This window comes from Staurois parvus, unplaced genomic scaffold, assembly GCF_062004578.1.
Source record: "Staurois parvus isolate SC_StPar_1 unplaced genomic scaffold, SC_StPar_1.0 ptg000303l, whole genome shotgun sequence".
NCBI lineage: Eukaryota > Metazoa > Chordata > Amphibia > Anura > Ranidae > Staurois > Staurois parvus.
Genome location: NW_028318099.1, coordinates 16317637 through 16338284, shown reverse-complemented (window position 1 = coordinate 16338284; position 20648 = coordinate 16317637). Strand labels below are relative to the sequence as shown.

The following is a 20648-nucleotide window of genomic DNA, read 5'->3' as shown; positions in this document are numbered from 1 at the left end:
TGAATGAAACAGTCTGCATATTACGGAAATTGTCATTTCTGAAATCCTTTTTCTCAAGATTAAAATTGATGTATTGAGTTTTGTATTAAGGTTCCAGTGAAGGGCCACTTTAAAGCCAAACTTCAACCATGAAAACTTTCAATGAAAGCAATTTCTCAGTATACGCAAAAGATGAAAAAAAAAATCTACTTTGTGTTCACCAAATGCTTTTATGTGCGGTACTTTAGGACCATACACCCAAATGTCGAGCTCCTGTTACATCGATTATCATGGATGGGTTAAACAACTTGTCTGGTAATGATCCAAGCTAGTGCCTGCCCTTTTACAGAGCATTAGAAGAACACTGGGCCATGCACCGCTGTTGGCAAATATTTAAAGAAGATGGACAAGGGATTTTTTATGTGCACGCTTACTTAAACTGGCCATATGCTGTTTGAAATTTGGCCGGTTCAGCAGAGACCAGAAAAATTTAGATCAGTGTGTGCCTGTCCCTGCTCAACAGAAGTCGATTGCTTGGTGCGTGTTGGAAAATTTTTCTCGTTCACCATTTGCAGGCTTGAATCAGTGAATTTTGGCAGCAGCGGGTCCCACTGTCAGAATACAGTGTCCCAACAGGAGGGATTCCTCCATCCACCTCATTTGTGTGCATGTAGGAATCTGTTTTTTTTTTTTTTTTCTGTTCAGGCCATTGGTTAAAGAGAAAAAAAAACGGTCTATGGCCAGCTTTACTGAAGGTTTGCTTTAAATAGCCTTTTCCTTGCAATTTCTACTATTCGTTCTAGTTGTGGTAAAGCTAGAGGCCCAGGTGTGCCCAACAAATATCTTCTATCATTCTGCTATTGCTAATAGGAGAAAAGATATAACTTTAACTCAGGTCAAATGTTTCCTGGAGAAAGGACAGAAAAAGGACACTGTTGGCTCATAATGGAAACAAACTGAAAAGTTATTAAGATTATATGTCATTTGAAAGTGGGGGATCCACACAGATTTTCATTATGCTGTTTTTAGATTCAATGGATTTTTCCTCCTTGCAGAAATCGATGACCTAGATCTTCTTTGCCCATCAGAAATATTAAGATAGATTTAATTAGCGCCAGCAGTTTGCCCATCACTTTACAATATAAAGGAAGACAGTACAGTTACATTAAAATTTAAAGCGGAGTTCCGCTCACCTTGTCAAAAAATAAAAGTCAGCAGCTACAAAAACTGTAGCTGCTGACTTTTAAAAAACAGTCACTTACCTGTCCCTCAGTCCTGCGGTGTGTCCCTCGCAGCCCGTTTCACCGGCCGTCCTGTATTCCAGGAGGCATCTTCAGTGTGGGCACCTGGCTGTGACAGCTTGCAGCTTCACAGTCGGGTACCCACTGCGCATGCGCGAGTAGCGCTGTGCTTTATGAATTGTCCTTTAGTCTTCAGGGACCTGGCATGTGTCCCAAAAGACTACAGGGAGGGAGGACACCTTTTGTTTCCGGTCACCTAGACAATCGGACCGGAAGTGGGAGTGGGTACCTGTCAAATTCTGGTACCCGCTCCCCCACCCCCAAAGGTGCCAATCCTTAATGGGGAGCGGGGAGCAGTCCTTAAAGCGGAACTTCCCATTTTGGGTGGAGCTCCACTTTAAGGGCTGGAGAACCCTGCTTATGTGAGCTTACAATCTAAAAGGGAGGGGAAAGTCATACCAATAGTTGGACAGAGTAGGAGATGGCCAGTTGGGTTGGGGTAGGGAGTTTCAGGGGATGGAAACAACTTTGGAGAAGTCCTGGAGTTGATGAAGAACCTACAGGGCAGGAGGTCTTGCAAGGAGCAAAGAGGATAGTTTGAGTGAAAATTTGAGGCAAGATTGGTGATGTAGCTGGCTTTGTATGTTAGTGTTTTGAACTTTACTTGTAGGTTGAGCAGAAGGCAGTGAAGGGATTGGTAGAGAGGGGTAGCGGACAGTGGGTGGTTGGTACGGTGGATGAATCTGGCAGCATTCAAGATGCATATTAAATATTGTAATTCTTCTGTATAGTGAGGGTTAAACTGACATGAACTCCACCAGACCATGATGTGTAAAACTGCTTCCTATCATTGCTGACCTCTCCTAAACATTTCCTGGCTGATCCTATTGCTTTTATACTGTGAGTTGCTGGTATGGAAAAAAATATATAGGTAAGGAGTTTACATTTTAATCCACCTTTTCTGATTTGCATAGTTTCTGTATTGGGGCCAGAGGTGTAGCATAACAGCCAGACAACTGGTATTTGTAGAAGAATGTCACCATTTGCAGCCCCAGTATTACTCTGGCAGGTTTATTTTAAAAGGAACATTTGTTCAGGACACCTAGCTTGAGTGAAACCTAAAATGGCTCTTGGAGTGCCAGGATCTAAGTACTGTTTGATCTCAGCTCAGAATTGTCTGTTTGGCACTGATAGTTGTTTGGCTTCCAGAAAGGCTTTTTAGTAGTTGATTTAGTGTTATGGATCAGGTAAAGGGTTTGGTTGGCTGATGAGAGTGAACTTGACATCCTTCTGAAATGCTCAAAGCTGAACTGTAGGCAGATGAAGGTCCCAATTGATGTAGCCCTATAATTCTTAATACATCATTGAATGTTTTTAAATGCTAGCAGTGTAAGTACTTGAATTTGCCCTGCTATCAGCCTCGTGAAGTCTTTGTACAGCAAGGCTGGAGTATGAAGTGATTGAATGATGCTGGTCATCTGACTAATGATATCCTATGGTAGAAAAGGTATACGGCCGACCTGGGAGCAGGCAGGCCCTACAAAATATCTGTAATTACTTTGGTGTCCAAGCAGTCAATTACCAAGCACCAGCCCTGTCTTGTTCGAAGAAAGAAAGTGAGTTACAGGCTTTCCACACCTAGAAGTGCCAGAAGAGTCTGCAATAGGAAAAGCAAACCTCAATAAAGGTAAATAGCAATAAAACTGCATAATTCAAATGTTTTTTAAAGGTGAATATTTGGATTGTTGCATATGCCTAGTGGCAGTTGGTTCCCTTTAACGTCATTGGTTAAAAGTTAGAGAGAGGATAGAGCTTAGGGGCTTTCTTTCATGAACTATAATGTTCAACCTTAGCACTGAAAATCATGCCAAAAACCCAAGTAGCAAGAAAACTTACACAAGGAAATTTCAGAATGTTTTGCTCATTGTAGCTTACCAGATTTTCATCCACTTGTAATGTGAGAAGCCTAGAAATGTATTTATGGACCTCTTACCAACTGATTTCTTTGCTAAATGGTGGCATGAAGCTCTGTGCCAAATACTTGGCTACTCCTAAAAAAAACCCCAAAACTTACCATTGACCAGATTGTCTTTTGTAGGCAGGTCTGGGATAGTACAACTTGAGTGACTGGCCAGTTACACTTTATCTACCTATGTACTAAATTCTTCCTATCTTATATGAACTGACCGAAACGAGCCTTTGGTTAGGTGGGATGGGCTTTCCTGCAGGGAAAACTCCCACATTTGCTAAACAAACTCTTGTACAAAATGTTTTACCCCTCTATACCCATACTTCGGCTAAAAACCACGGTGATTTAACACCTGTATCATGCCAAATATTGAATGGTACCCACAGGTCTGTTTGACCAATTTTCTAACTGAATATGCAACAAAGGTCCTGTCGAGGGTCAATCTTCCACACCACATCCCAAAATATATATAACAAAATAAAATGAAAAACGGGATTTAGGCTCCTTGCACACTGGCTTAAAAAAGTGCTGATCTTAGAGGTGTTTTTAACGTTTTGCCTGTAGAAGAAACTGTTATCCTGTGTCCATGCACATTTGGTAGTATATAGGCATTTTTTAAGCTCGGTGTTTAGAGGCAGAAAAAAAACCCTTCTGTTTTGTGTGTTTGAGAGCATTTTTCTGGCAGAAAAAGAAGCTATTACAAAAACACTCAGAATTAGTATTTTTTCTGCAAAAGTACTGCCATTTTTTTAAGCCAGTGTGCATGGAGCTTTAAAATTTGACCCCCTTCATTAAGCTACACACACACAAGATATAAATGCTTATTCTTTAGTAATCATTGAAGACATAAAACCAAGTTGCATTATTAAAACAAATAAGTTCCAGCACAGCAATATACATCACACCCCTGGAAAGGCTGCACCAGGAACCAGTATACAAATCTCACCATTATAATAGCATAGAAGGGTCCAAAGGGTCTAAAATAATCAATATTCTGCTGCTGGTCTTCTGGTGAATGCAGTCTCATTCAACACGTTTCACATGAAATGCTTCTTTAGGAGTAGGGTGATAAAGAGGATCTAAAACTTTAAAAATGCTAAGTGGTGTAGCTGGGGCTCCAAACTTCAATGTGCGGTGTGGGGATTCCCAAGGACCCTAAGGGGGGGGGGGGGGAAATCACGGCCTCCTGTGGATTCTAGCTCCCGAATCACCACACTGATTGAGCAGAGGAAAGGCACCATTATAAGGGATCAGTAAAGCAGCACTGCACAACAGGAAATAATTTGCACATCAGATTTTATCCTTCTTACACCAATAAATTGGTATTTGTGTTTTTGGGTGTAGCTAACCTTATGTTTTTCCTCGGTAGAAGCGTTTCTTTCTGGAATTACACTTATTTTTATGGCTCAGCATTCACTGGAATCTACAAGAGAACAATTAACTTCCTTAGTCCACTGTAAAAACCAACACTCTTCCATACAAGCCACTGGGGGATTTTACCTTGTGTGAGAAAAGTCCTGCGGTTAGAAGAACCGGATGAGAGTCTGCTAGTTATTCCCTGAGTGCATATCAAAAATGAGGTCAACTACTAGGTCAGAAAAATGAAGTACTTTCAGAAGCAGTTTGAATTAATGGGATTGTTTTAGCCTAATAACCAATTATTAAACATGAGGAACATCAGAGCCCGATTTTCCTTTGCCTTTTTTTTATGGCAGAGATGTTTACTACAGTATTGTGAATACTATAGATGATAATGGAACAGATCACAGGGGAAAGTGTTGCCTGTTCTTTGTTATTAACAGTTTATAATGGAATAGAACAGTTTATATGGAAACCTGTATCTAGGAAAATGTAAGCATTGCTGATCCAATACCTCAAATAGTCTGAGACATTGACCCAGAACAAGTAGGCAGATTAGGAGCTATGCTTTACCCTAACTTTATTTTCTGCATGTTTATCCCAGGTTAGGTAACGAGGACGTATTGCCAGCGGGAGCCAGACATTTTCGGTAGAAGCTGAATGTTTCTCCGACTACATGTTTATTTTAAAGCCGGGCTTCACACTTCCCAGGTCACCCCTTCCTCCCCTGAGGCTGCATTCACAATTTATTTTAGGTACTTATATAGTGCTGCCAGTTTACGCAGTGCTTTAGGCACGCACACCCCACTGCCAGAGCCGCTCTCGGCACCAGTACACTGTGAATGAAAGGCACCCTAATAACACCCTCTGCTTATTGTTCTTTAAATATATAGGAAGAAAACTGAGTTTTTTTTTTATCTGTGATCGTTGATGTTTGACAAGCCATTCAACTGTATTTAACTTATTTTAATGTAATAGTAGTAGCACTAAGGCTATAATAATATTACTTAGTATTTAATAATAATCTTCTGTTACATCCTATGTCAATCCTTTTCCATTTACAAGTAATCTGATGCAGTGTTTCCTTCGAATAAGACTTGCTACTTTTCAACTGAACAGTTTCTATGAATTCACAGTTCAATACTCTGCTGTTGGTGTACATTCTAGTGGATTATAGGAGCAATAAAAAATAAAGTCCTCATTAATTCAGACCATTGGAAGGTGTTTACATTATCATAATTGTTTTGTCCTGCAGCAATAAATCTTAATATGCCTTCCATTGCCGTCTGCACACTTGTGAGATTGCTCATGTATTTCTATATTGACTATGTGCAGAAACATTTATAAAATTATTCCACTACATGCAAAGGAATGGGCTAATCCTCTTACACAATATATGATTCATTTCTGCAACATGCCATATGTTCTCATGGTTGTCTAGGAATTCTTGTAGTCTCATAAAGATCTGGACAACCTAAACTTGTTAGACTAATTTTATATATATATATATATATATATATATATATATATATATATATACACACACACACACACTATTTTGCTACAAGTATTGGGAAGCCTGCCTTTACACGCATGAACTTTAATGGCATCCCAGTCTTGGTCCATATGGTTCAGTATTGAGTTGGCCCACCCTTTGGAGCTATAACAGCTTCAACTCTTCTGGGAAGGCTGTCCACAAGGTTTAGGATTTATGGAAATGTTTGACCGTTCTTCCAGAAGCGCATTTGTGAGGTCAGGCAATGATGTCGGACCAGAAGGCCTGGCTCGCAGTCTCCACTCTAATTCATCCCAAAGGTGTTCTATTGGGTTGAGGTCAGGACTCTGTGCAGGCCAGTCAAGTTCCTCCACCCCAAACTCACTCATCCATGTCTTTATGGACCTTGCTTTGTGCACTGGTGCGCAGTCATGGCGGAACAGGAAGGGACCATCCCCATACTGTTCTCACAATGCTGGGAGCACGAAATTGTCCAAAATGTCTTGGTATGCTGATGCCTTAAGAGTTCCCTTCATTGGAACTAGGGGGCCAAGCCCAACCCCTGAAAAACAACCCAACATCGTAATCCCCCTCCACCAAACTTTACACTTGGCACGATGCAGTCAGGAAAGTACCGTTCTCCTGGCAACTGAAAAACCCAGAAATGTCCATTAGATTGCCAGACAGAGAATCATGATTCATCACTCCAAAGAACATGTCTCTACTTGTCTAGTGTCCAGTGACGGCGTGCTTTACACCTTGCATCCAACACTTTGCACTGCACTTGGTGATGTAAGACTTGGATGCAGCTGCTCAGCCATGGAAACCCATTCCATGAAGCTCTTTACGCACTGTTGTGCTAATCTGAAGCCCACACAAAGTTTGGAGGTCTTTAGCTGTTGATTCTGCAGACTGTTGGCGACTTCTGTGCGCTGTGCGCTTCAGCATGCGCTCAGCCCTCTCTGTCATTTTACGTGGCCTACCACTTGGTGGCTGAGTTGCTGTTGTTCCCAGTTGCTTTCACTTTGTTGTAATACCACTAACAGTTGAACCTGGAATATTTAGCAGCAAGGAAATTTCACAGATATACTTATTGCTCAGAGGGCAACCTTTCACGGTACCACACTTGAATTTACTGACCTCCTGAAAGCGACCTATTCTTTCACAAATGTTTGTAGAAGCAGTCTGCATGCCTAGGTGCTTTTTATACACCTGTGGCCATGGAGGTGAATGGAACACCTGAGTCCAGTGATTTGGAGGGGTGCGCCAATACTTTTGGTAATATCATAAAATATTTTCACTATATCTTTTCATGTGACAACACTGAAGAAATGACACTTTGCTACAATGTAAAGTAGTGAGTGCACAGCTTGTATAACAGTGTAAATTTGCTGTCCCCTCAAAAAAACTCAACAAACAGCCATTAATGTCTAAACCGCTGGCAACAAAAGTGAGTACACCTCTAAGTGAAAATGTCCAAATTTGGCCCAATTAGTCATTTTCCTCTACATAAAGATGGCCTAGGCTATAGAAGATTGCCAAGACCCTGAAATTGAGCTGCAGCACAGTGGGCAAAACCATGTGGAGGTTTAACAGGACAGGTTCCACTCAGAACAGGCCTCACCTTGGCTGACCAAAGAAGTTGAGTGCACGTGCTCGTCATATCCAGAGGTAGTCTTTGGGAAATAGATGTATGGGTGCTGCCAGCATTGCTGCAGAGGTTGAAGGGTTGGGGGGTCAGCCTGTCAGTGCTCAGACCATACGCCGCACACTGCATCAAATTGGTCTGCATGGCTGTCATCCCAGAAGGAAGCCTCTTCTAAAGATGATGCACAAAAATGCTGCAGTTTGCTGAAGACAAGCAGACTAAGGACATGAATTACTGGAACCATGTCCTGTGGTCTGATGAGACCAAGATAAACTTACTTGGTTCAGATGGTGTCACGTGTGTGTGGTGGCAACCAGGGGAGGAGTGCAAAGACGTGTGTCTCGCCTACAGTCAAGCATGGTGGTGGGAATGTCATGGTCTGGGGCTGCATGAGTGCTGCCGGCACTGGGGAGCTGAAGTTCATTGAGGGAACCATGAATGCCAACATGTACTGTGACATACTGTAGCAGAGCATGATCCCCTCCCTTCGGAGACTGGGCCGCAGGGCAGTATTGCAACATAACGACCACAAACACACCTCCAAGACGACCGCTGCCTTGCTAAAGAAGCTGAAGATAAAGGTGATGGACTGGCCAAGCATGTCTCCAGACCTAAACTCTATTGAGCCTCTTTGGGGCATCCTGAAATGGAAGATGGAGGAGCACAAGATCCCTAACATCCATCAGCTCCGTGATGTCGTCATGGAGGAGTGGAAGAGGACTACAGTAGCAACCTGTGAAGCTCTGGTGAACTCCATGCCCAAGAGGGTTAAAGCAGGAAAATAATAGTGGCCACACAAAATATTGACACTTTGGGCCCAATTTGGACATTTTCATAAATGCAGGCTTTTGAACTGAAGCGCTGATAACAAGCTAGAAGGTCCCTCTCCTCTTTAGGCTAGAGGATGTGTTGACCATTGTTGCCAAAAAGAACGTCAAATTTCAATTCATCTGACCACAGAGCAGTTTTCCACTTTGCAGCAGATCATTTTAAATGAGCTTTGGCTCTGAGAAGAGTGTTTTTTCTGGATAATGTTCCGATACGGTGGCTTCTTTGCAAGATAGTGTTTTACCTTGCGTTTTTGGATGGCACGGCGAACTGAGTTCACAGACAGTGATTTTTGGAAGTATTTCTGAGTCCATGCAGAACAATACCTGTTTGTAATGCAGTGCTGTCTGAGGGCCTGAAGATCACGGACATCCAATATTATGTTTTGGTCTTGTTCCTTTTGCAAAGAGATTTCTCCAGATTCTCTGAATCTTTTTATTATATTATGTACTGTAGATTGATTTGTTTAAAGTCTTTGTGCTTTTATGTTGAGAAACATTGTTCTGAAATTTTTCTACAACTTTTGGGCACAGCTTTTCACAGATTGGTGAACCTCTGCCCATCTTTCCTTCTGAGATTCTTTGACTCTCTAAGATGTCTTTTTAATATTCAATCATGGTACTGACTTAATGTCAATTAATTGCAAAATGCTTTCCAGCTCTTCCTTGTTACTTCAACTTATTTTGCCAGGTTTTTATTGCCCTGTCGCACACTTTTTGAAACGTGTTGCTGCCCTCATTTTCAAGATTACCTTTTTTTTTCTTAAAATTGTATATTTTCTCATTTTAAACATTTGATACATTTGTCAGGGCTGGGTTCCTGCTACTTAATGAGCAGCTCTTCTCTTTCAGTGCTCAGAAGCTGCTCAACTGCTGATTAATTACCAGCCACTCATTTCCACAGTGATTCACCTGGATACCATTACCTGGCTCGTTAGTCCAGTCTACAGCCAGCCCTTTTTGCTATTTGTAGCAGCTTAGCTTTTTTCCTCCTTGCCCTTGCGTGGTCTATGGTCTGTAGTGTGTTCATGCCTATAACTCGATATGGCTGACTTTTCAGTTCCTGTTCCTGATTTTTGGCTCTGGACTACGCTGACTTTTGGTTTCCTGACCCTGGTTCATCTTCTTACCCTTTCTGGCATCCGAACCCTGGCTTCTGTTTTGACTACGGTCCTGAACTATTATTTTTACTCTTTCATTAAAGGTGTGGTTTTACCTGCACTTTCTGTCTCTGCCTGATTTCTGACAACATTTTCTTTTTTCTACTGTAAATAAAAAAATGCAAACCATAGCATTCTGATTTTATGTAGATTTTACAGAGCGTTCTACCTTTCGTAGAATTGGAATTGTATAGTCACACCTCATGAGTATACATCTATAATACTAGTTTACAAATGTATAACATCATATACTGTGTTCAGTTTTAGAAAAATGAGAAGAGCAATGAGTTGAGTGAAAGCCTCTTTGATACCAGAGTGTTTCACAGGGAGGGGCTCCATTACCTGCAATGCTTATGAACGTGTCCACTGAATTTTTTTATATGTGCCAAATGGTGGATCATGCGTCCTTTGACAAGACTGTATGTAGCTTTACATGGCAAGGTGGCAAGGATGAACTCTGATAACTGCTAGGGGTGAATAATGTATAGTTTTACCTCCACCCAAAATTTTATGTAGTTTTGTGTGCAGTACGGCAGGGTTTGATAGCCTGCTAGATGTCCTTTACTGTTTTTAACCTTGGTACAGTGATATCACCCTGCTCAGGCATGATAGTGACAATCAGGGCTCTCCTGTGAGCTCAGCAGGTATGCCTTCTCTCTGGAATGGATTCTTCATTGTATTCTTTTGGTGTAACTTTTAGACAACCCATAATACTGTATAGCTGGTGTTGAATACTCTCTAGTACACTCTTCATTGGACTTTAAAGCACATATACACCAAAGTCAGGATGTTTAACTCACAGCAGAGCCATGCAGAGACTATGGATTGGTGGGTGATCTCCCTGATTACATGCACTATGCTCTTCACCTTTAGAATTTGGGAACAATAAAATGTACTGGGAGGTCTTTTAAATCCTTATCTTTGGTACATTCATTTGGGTTTACTCGTTGTCCATCAGGCTCTATAAGCCAGGTCTTCAGCCAACCTAAAGTAAAAATTGACTTTAGGTCCATCTGCCTCGAATGTCACCTAACAAAAGGAAAATGATGGCTTAAAATACCGGCCTATCAGATGGTAAGTGTTCCTAAAGTTGAGAATGTTTTAGGCAGAGGCATTGATAGAATTTCTGTTTTCCACAGCCAGTTCTTGGCTGAAAGGCAGACATGGCTTGGGTTAAAGCACAACCATCTGAACTGCAGGATTTCTTACCAGATGATTAGTGAGTATTTTACTGCTTCCATTGCCCTTTCTGGTCACTTAGCAACATCCTGGAGATGTGGCCCTAACCTTAGTTTTTGAATTGAGGTCAGCTGTAAGGGTCTTTTCCTATTCTGTACATTTTCCCAAGCATTTTACCTTTCAGGGAAGTGTGATTGTAATGGGACTGTTTATACCTCAGTATTGGTGCTGCAGAATGTTGTCAGACGGTGTTGTTTTACGGTGTTTTATGTGGGGTACATTGATAGGCATCCTCCTAGGATGTCATATCACTGCACTGAAATTGCAGTTTAAAAACCACAGGCCTTTTTAATCTAAGATTTTCAGCCCAAAACTAAATGGCCTGTTTTATTATTTTTACCTTACCAAGTTACCAGACCTGCAGCACCCCTTTAAAATCAGGAACGGTTTGAATTTACACCTCGTTTTAGCTTATATTTAACATCTCCCTAAGATGTGCCATTGTGAAATATCAGTGGTTCTTTCTATAGCAGTCATTGCTATTTGCTTGGAGGCAATTGCTGCTCTAGGCAGTACGGCTTCGAGCTTGTAATCGTTCATGGAGATTAGATTACTGAGTCAGCAGATGTGCCGAATCCATGAACCATCTTGTAAGCCCCGGTCACACCATGGTGACTGGCAGCCAGCATAAAGAACAGTGCTGGTTTCCCTCCGGCTACATGTCGGTGGAAGATGTTGCTTAGTAACCACAAACATGTGAGCCACTGGTAGGTGAACATTGAACTGCACCTCTCTACTGACTACAGAAACATGTACACATCCATTCTGTCCTTACTGAAAATATTCCATATTGAAAAGATGATCAACACATAATATGTATATTGGGTTATTTTTACTGACCTGGTCATTGCTACATATTTGCAGCACTGGTGGAGTATTTTTAAGTGTTTTTTTTCTCTTATAATAAACACTTTGAGGTTAACAAACCTTATGTAGACATGTTTATACAGTGTATACACCAATCAGCTATAACTTTGACTGCTGATTAGGTTTAGTGAATAACAATGATTATTTTGTCACAATGGCATCTGAAAGTCATGGGATATATTAGGCAGCAAGTAAACATTTTGTCCCTGAAGTTGGTGTGTTAGAAGAAAAAATGGGCATTGGGGCTGCGTAGACCAATTGTTGACTCGTGTCTACAGCCAAAAGTGCTTTCAGTGGGTACGTGAGCATCAGAACTGAACCACGGAGCAGTGGAAGAAGGTGGCCTGGTGTGAGGGATCTTTTACATCAGGTGGATGACTGGGTGCCTGTGCATTGCTTTCCTGGGGAAGAGATGGCACCAGGATGCAGTATGAGAAGAAGGCAAAGCAGCGGAAACAGTGTGGTGCTTTGGAGAATGTTCTGCTGGTGAAGCCTTTGGTTCTGTCATTCATGTGGATGTTACTTGACATGTGCCATCTACCTAAACATTGTTGCTGCCCAAGTACACCCCTTCTTGGAGACCATGTTCCCTGATGGCAGTGACCTCTTCAGAAGGATAATGTGCTCTGCCACACTGCAAAAAATGGTTCAAGAATTGTTTGAGAAACACAACAATGTGTTTGAAATGTTGGTTTGGCCTCCAAATTCTCCAAATCTCAATTCAATTAAGTATCTGTGGGATGTGCTGGAAAAACAAATCTGTCTATGAAGGCTTCAGTTTGCAATTTACAGTAACCATAGGGGCTATATTCTATGGGTTCACGTCTGTGACCGTCTAGTCCAGCAATGGGCAAACTACGGCCCGCGGGCCGTATACGGCCCGGCGGACCTTTTAATCCGGCCCGCGGAGCTAGGCTCCCGCAAGGCCAGTGGTCGGCAAGCCGCGGCTCTTTACAAATTTAGATGCGGCTCTCCTGTGTGCCGGGCGCCCGCTCCCCTCCCTCCTCTCCTCCTCTCCCCTCCCTCCTCTCCTCCTCTCCCCTCCTCTCCTCTCGGATGGCCGCCCCCCTCCCTCCTCTCGGACGTCAGGACTCTGCAGCTGTCAGGATGTAGGCGGGGCAGCCAGGATGTAGGCGGGGCAGCGTGACGAACTCCTCTCACAGTCCTCCCTGAAGACCAGAACGGCGCGGGAATACGAGAGGAACGCGCGGACCAAAGGTAAGTGAATTGACACAGGGGGGACTTACTATATGGGGGACTTACTATATGGGGGATGAATTACTATATGGGGGACTTACTATATGGGGGACTTACTATATGGGGAATGAATTACTATATGGGGGACTTACTATATGGGGAATTAATTACTATATGGAGGACTTACTATATGGGGAATGAATTACTATATGGGGGACTTACTATATGGGGAATTAATTACTATATGGAGGACTTACTATATGGGGAATGAATTACTATATGGAGGACTTACTATATGGGGAATGAATTACTATATGGGGGACTTACTATATGGGGAATTAATTACTATATGGAGGACTTACTATATGGGGAATGAATTACTATATGGAGGACTTACTATATGGGGGATGAATTACTATATGGGGGACTTACTATATGGGGAATGAATTACTATATGGGGGACTTACTATATGGGGGATGAATTACTATATGGGGGATGAATTAATATGGGGGATGAATTAATATGGGGGATGAATTACTATGTGGGGGATGAATTACTATGTGGGGGATGAATTACTATGGGGGATGAATTACTATATGGGGGATGAATTACTATGGGGGATGAATTACTATAGGGGGGATGAATTACTATGGGGGACGAATTACTATATGGGGGACGAATTACTATATGGGGGACGAATTACTATATGGGGGATGAATTACTATGGGGGATGAATTACTATATGGGGGATGAATTACTATATGGGGGATGAATTACTATGGGGGATGAATTACTATATGGGGGATGAATTACTATATGGGGGATTAATTACTATGGGGGATTAATTACTATGCTTACTATGGGGGAATATTACTATACTTACTATGGATGACACATACACATCATTCATCTACTCTTGGTCCGGCCCCCGGGTCCAATATATGAACCCATTGCGGCCCTCAAGTCAAAAAGTTTGCCCACCCCTGGTCTAGTCTGTCTTAAACTCGCCAACCCAATTGGAGATCACATATCTGTCTTTTACGTGGGAGCTACCCTCTTCAAAATCATTTATCTAATCCTGAAAAGCAGCCCTATAAAGTAATATTGTGATAGAGGTTTTGGATCCCAAGGAATCCCACTGCATCTAATAAAGCCAAAGCCAAAAATCCAAAAGGACTGCCCCTTTTTTTTTTTTTTTTTTTTTTTTTTTTTTGAGCCTCTCTCGTATTAACATGGCTGCACAGTAGCGTGGTCCGAGCGGTAAATGACCAGTCTCCATCACCTCATTATTGGTCAGTAATGCTCTTTATCATAAAGGTGACTCAGCAATGAGGTGGAGATGAAGACTGGGCCAAGTACAGATTGAGTGATGTGCTGTTTGCATATTTTCACAGCTATTTACGTTACCAGAAAAAGAATTGCGAAAACAGGACGTCACTCGGCTCATGGGCGGATATTTTGCAATATATAAAGAAGGGGTGTTGACTTGCAAGTATTTGGAGCTCTTCATCATTTTTCATAATGCCCATCTCCAAATTAACAAATCACATGAAAATTTTGAATAATACATGCCTTGTTCTTATGTAATGAAAAAAAGTATTGTCTAAAGCCTAGGCAACCTTGTTGACAGTCATCATTGATTAGCAGTGAGCAGCATGAGTGTGTCATATATTCATTAGAGACTGCCGAGAGCCCATCGTTTTCTGTCAGACTGAAGCTGGCGGTGAAGTGTAAGGATTAGGAAGGCACAACAAGAAAGCAGAGTCTGAAATGCAATGAGCAGAAATGCATTTTCAAAAATATAAATGCTCACCAGTGAAATTATGTTTATCTAAACTTTTATATGTACATTTGAAAAACAAACAAAGCTATAGGTTTATTGTAAATTACTTCCCATATTCGTCTTAAGAACTCCACCCCAAATTATTCATTCCATTCCTAAATATCCTTAAGCATTTTTGATTTTGATTACTAGGTATGGGGTTCACGTTTGCACCAAACTCTGCATGTTTGAAATTTCGGTGACCAAGCAAGTTTAAATGGGCTGATTTGGCCTTCTATAGCAGCAGCATTACTGGCTACTACTGCTGCAGGAAGTCATTCATTTACTGGTGGTATTACTGCAGCTATTACTAATGCCATACATCTTCGGGGGGGTTTACACAAGTGTAAATCTGACAAGCAGGCTATCAGATGGAATCAACCCAGTGGCTGTAAAGCCACCCAGTTGCTTCCACACACCCTGGCACGAGTCGATTCCCTCCTCTGCATGTGCTTCTGCCATGTTTCCCTGGGCTTTGTGCTTCCATCTGCCGACCTTGGACAGGCATGGTGCCACTCGGTAGAGGGAAGGAAGACCAGAAAACATTAATTCTTTGATGTTCCTACTAAGAACCTGGAACTGACATGTAAAACGTAATTCTGGTTTCTGCTGTCACCAGGGTGGATTTGATTTAAATCAAACTGATTTAAATCACGATTTAAATCACAATTTAAATCACTAGTCAGTAAGGCTTGATTTAAATCATAGTTTTCTACATAGACTATTTCTTGCTGGTATAACTTTAATATGCAAGTAGATGAAGATTTTTAGAATAACAACTTTTCATGCTAGTTTTTTTTATCCCCAGTTTAATAGGTTAATCATTCATATTTGGACAACTTTTCTGTTGTACTTAGGAAGGAGAAAAATAATCATTACCTTAATAATAACAATTTAAATAGATTTATTCAACTGAAACAATAACATTCCAGCATATGTGATTTGCTTAAACATCCATGTTTGTTAACTAATTTGGCTAAACAAAATATATATATTTTAAGAAACTTAGACTGTCAGCCCCTTCCTCCTCACACTTTCTTCTTGTGCAGATCTATTCCACTCCAAACAATCAGAAAAATATTGTTTCTATTCTATTCACTGAACTTCTTGAAACTTAGCACTGAAGGGGTTGATTCTGTATTCATAGGTTTGTAGAAGTTAGGATTAAGGTCTTTTTCTTAACTCTGTTCATGTTATAACATTTTTGCTGTGAAGAAGAGGCATGTGATCTCCGCTGAGTCAAATTCAGTTTTGAGAACTGCAAAAGTAAACCAAGTATCTGTGATAATATCTTGTAGGCAGAGAAACTGCCCAATAATCTTACAAAAACCTCTGGAAGAGCATGACATTGTGAATGGATTAATGGCATTTATTTACTAAAAAAATTAAACATATACAGCCTTATTCTACATAATTAAAAAATGCATCTTTATTTCATGATGGAATAACCTTTGGATGGTAATATATTTTCCTCAAAAAGCATTTTATTCAAAAAAAATCCAATTTAAATAAAAAAAAATCTGATTTAAATCCAAAAAATCCTTTTTTTTTTTTCTTTTTTTTTTTTATCATTGATTTTTATCCACCCTGGCTGTCACTTTCCCTGACCACAGCAGCACTCTTCAATTTGCGCATGCTCTGCAGTCTGCACTTCATTAGCTTTAGTAGATCCTCATCTTTTATATTTTTCCAAAAAGTGGGTAATATATTGTGTTTGAGTACCCTAAATTTAACTTTAGTTCAGTTAATTTTTTTACTGAAATTTTGCACTTGCTAAACCATTTTGCGAACATTGAGTTAGACATAAAGTGGAAGTAGAACTATTTTATTCTCCAGGGTCTCTGCTGTCTGAAAATATAGAATGTTTTGGGTGTTTTTGGTAAACTTCAGGGCTATGATTTTTTTAAACGTGAAAAAAAATGCTAAAATGGCTCTGGCTGAAAATGGTTAAACTGAAGGACATTTCCCCTTTACTCATTCATTTGGGGGAGAGTAGGTGCCAGATATCTAGGGACCCCTTTTTTTTAGGGAGGGCTTCCAAATTTCAGTAGAGAATATGGAATTATTAATTTTTAACGGTTACTCTGGAAATCGAGAAAAATTCCTTGTAATAAATGTTCTTTGTGTGCAAAACCTTTTGTATTGATTTTTGTTTGTGCATCACTGGATATGTTTATGAACTCCACATAGTTTATTAAAAATGGCTCTTATTCTTAATTATATTCTGTAGAAGCGATATGTTGCGTTTGTACTAGTTAAATTAATACTGCTTCTCTTTGTGAGTGTTGTGTAAATCTTTGTATGGGGTTATACATGAATGGATAGTGCTGTACAGTTATAAGACTGCTCGTGTTATCCTTTATAATGTTCCTCGAGTAAAATAATGCGACAATGTTGGTAATCAAGTATTCTGCTGTGTTTGAAGCGTTCTGCTGGGTCCCTGGTTAATGCTTTCGCTATGAGAATAGTGTGTGTAATCTGCAAAGTAATAAATGTAACCATGTGATGTGTTCTTATCCACAGAACTTTCTGATGCCAAGCGATTTAGTGATAAAGTGAAGAATTACACCACGTTACTGCTGGAGGATGAGAATGGAATTATTTTTGTGGGAGCGAGAGGAGCCATCTTTTCTCTGAATGCCACAGACATTTCTCACAGATCCCGCAGAACTGTAAGTTACATTGTCTTCTGTCTAATCTTGTTGGCTTAGCGGGTAGTATTCTGAGTGTACAGCAGTGCGGTAGGCCCATTACTTCCTCTGTGTGCGGGATCTCAGTTGGAGTAACTCGCTGGAGTATGGAGAGGGATAAGCAGAAGCTGCGATCTGTAATGCACAGTCCATCCATGGGCAACCTGAGGGGGATGGGGGATTCCTCCTTTGGTGAGGTGGATGGGGGATTCCTCCTTTGGTGAGGTGGATGGGGGATTCCTCCTTTGGTGAGGTGGATGGGGGATTCCTCCTTTGGTGAGGTGGATGGGGGATTCCACCTTGGTGAGGTGGATGGGGGATTCCTCCTCGGTATCCTGACAACAGGGAGACTTCCTCGTCATCAGAATACACTGATCAGTGTTGCAGGCTACAGTATATCCTGCAATAGCTATAGGGCAGTGATGGCGAACCTTTTTGAGCCCGAGTGCCCAAACTGCAACCCAAAACCAACTTATTTCTTTCAAAGTGCCAACACTGCAATGAAACCTGAATATCGAGCTTTTGGTTTAGAAAAAACAACTCGTACAGTAGTGCAAACTAATTAACAGTACAGGGATGACCAGAGACTCCGGACACAGTACAGGGATGACCAGAGACTGCGGACACAGTACAGGGATGACCAGAGACTGCGGACACAGTACAGGGATGACCAGAGACTGCGGACAGTACAGGGATGACCAGAGACTGCGGACAGTACAGGGATGACCAGAGACTGCGGACACAGTACAGGGATGACCAGAGACTGCAGACACAGTACAGGGATGACCAGAGACTGCAGACACAGTACAGGGATGACCAGAGACTGCAGACACAGTACAGGGATGACCAGAGACTGCGGACACAGTACAGGGATGACCAGAGACTGCGGACACAGTACAGGAGATGACCAGAGACTGCGGACAGTACAGGGATGACCAGAGACTGCGGACAGTACAGGGATGACCAGAGACTGCGGACACAGTACAGGGATGACCAGAGACTGCAGACACAGTACAGGGATGACCAGAGACTGCGGACACAGTACAGGGATGACCAGAGACTGCGGACACAGTACAGGGATGACCAGAGACTGCGGACACAGTACAGGGATGACCAGAGACTGCGGACACAGTACAGGAGATGACCAGAGACTGCGGACAGTACAGGGATGACCAGAGACTGCGGACACAGTACAGGAGATGACCAGAGACTGCGGACACAGTACAGGGATGACCAGAGACTGCGGACACAGTACAGGAGATGACCAGAGACTGCGAACAGTACAGGAGATGACCAGAGACTGCGGACAGTACAGGAGATGACCAGAGACTGCGGACACAGTACAGGGATGACCAGAGACTGCGGACACAGTACAGGAGATGACCAGAGACTGCGGACACAGTACAGGAGATGACCAGAGACTGCGGACACAGTACAGGAGATGACCAGAGACTGCGGACAGTACAGGGATGACCAGAGACTGCGAACAGTACAGGGATGACCAGAGACTGCGGACACAGTACAGGAGATGACCAGAGACTGCGAACAGTACAGGAGATGACCAGAGACTGCGGACAGTACAGGAGATGACCAGAGACTGCGGACAGTACAGGGATGACCAGAGACTGCGGACACAGTACAGGAGATGACCAGAGACTGCGGACACAGTACAGGGATGACCAGAGACTGCGGACAGTACAGGGATGACCAGAGACTGCGGACAGTACAGGGATGACCAGAGACTGCGGACAGTACAGGGATGACCAGAGACTGCGGACAGTACAGGGATGACCAGAGACTGCGGACACAGTACAGGGATGACCAGAGACTGCGGACAGTACAGGGATGACCAGAGACTGCGGACACAGTACAGGGATGACCAGAGACTGCGGACAGTACAGGGATGACCAGAGACTGCGGAAAGTACAGGAGATGACCAGAGACTGCGGACAGTACAGGGATGACCAGAGACTGCGGACATAGTACAGGGATGACCAGTGACTGCGGACAGTACAGGGATGACCAGAGACTGCGGACAGTACAGGGATGACCAGAGACTGCGGACAGTACAGGGATGACCAGAGACTGCGGACAGTACAGGGATGACCAGAGACTGCAGACACAGTACAGGGATGACCAGAGACTGCGGACAGTACAGGGATGACCAGAGACTGCGGACACAGTACAGGGATGACCAGAGACTGCGGACAGTACAGGGATGACCAGAGACTGCGGAAAGTACAGGAGATGACCAGAGACTGCGGACAGTACAGGGATGACCAGAGACTGCGGACATAGTACAGGGATGACCAGTGACTGCGGACATAGTACAGGGATGACCAGTGACTGCGGACAGTACAGGGATGACCAGTGACTGCGGACAGTACAGGGATGACCAGAGACTGCGGACAGTACAGGGATGACCAGAGACTGCGGACACAGTACAGGGATGACCAGAGACTGCGGACACAGTACAGGGATGACCAGAGACTGCGGACACAGTACAGGGATGACCAGAGACTGCGGACAGTACAGGGGATGACCAGAGACTGCGGACACAGTACAGGGATGACCAGAGACTGCGGACACAGTACAGGAGATGACCAGAGACTGCGGACACAGTACAGGGATGACCAGAGACTGCGGACACAGTACAGGGATGACCAGAGACTGCGGACAGTACAGGGATGACCAGAGACTGCGGACAGTACAGGGATGACCAGAGACTGCGGACAGTACAGGGATGACCAGAGACTGCGGACAGTACAGGGATGACCAGAGACTGCGGACACAGTACAGGGATGACCAGAGACTGCGGACAGTACAGGGATGACCAGAGACTGCGGACACAGTACAGGGATGACCAGAGACTGCGGACACAGTACAGGGGATGACCAGAGACTGCGGACACAGTACAGGGATGACCAGAGACTGCGGACACAGTACAGGAGATGACCAGAGACTGCGGACACAGTACAGGGATGACCAGAGACTGCGGACACAGTACAGGGATGACCAGAGACTGCGGACACAGTACAGGGATGACCAGAGACTGCGGACACAGTACAGGGATGACCAGAGACTGCGGACAGTACAGGGATGACCAGAGACTGCGGACACAGTACAGGGATGACCAGAGACTGCGGACAGTACA

At 42.9% G+C, this 20648-nt stretch overlaps 1 protein-coding gene across 3 annotated transcripts in view; it reads left to right on the top strand.

The window, feature by feature from the left end:
- Window positions 1-20648, top strand: part of SEMA4G (semaphorin 4G) — a 300010-nt gene that overhangs the window by 122448 nt on the left and 156914 nt on the right. For all 3 annotated transcript variants that reach the window (XR_016313584.1, XR_016313583.1, XM_089683293.1), the window contains exon 3: window positions 17328-17476. Coding sequence is in view for 1 of the 3 variants with exons in the window: in XM_089683293.1 (XP_089539419.1) it covers window positions 17328-17476 (149 nt within the window). In the remaining 2 variants the exon portion in view is untranslated. The remainder of the gene's footprint in view (window positions 1-17327; window positions 17477-20648) is intronic.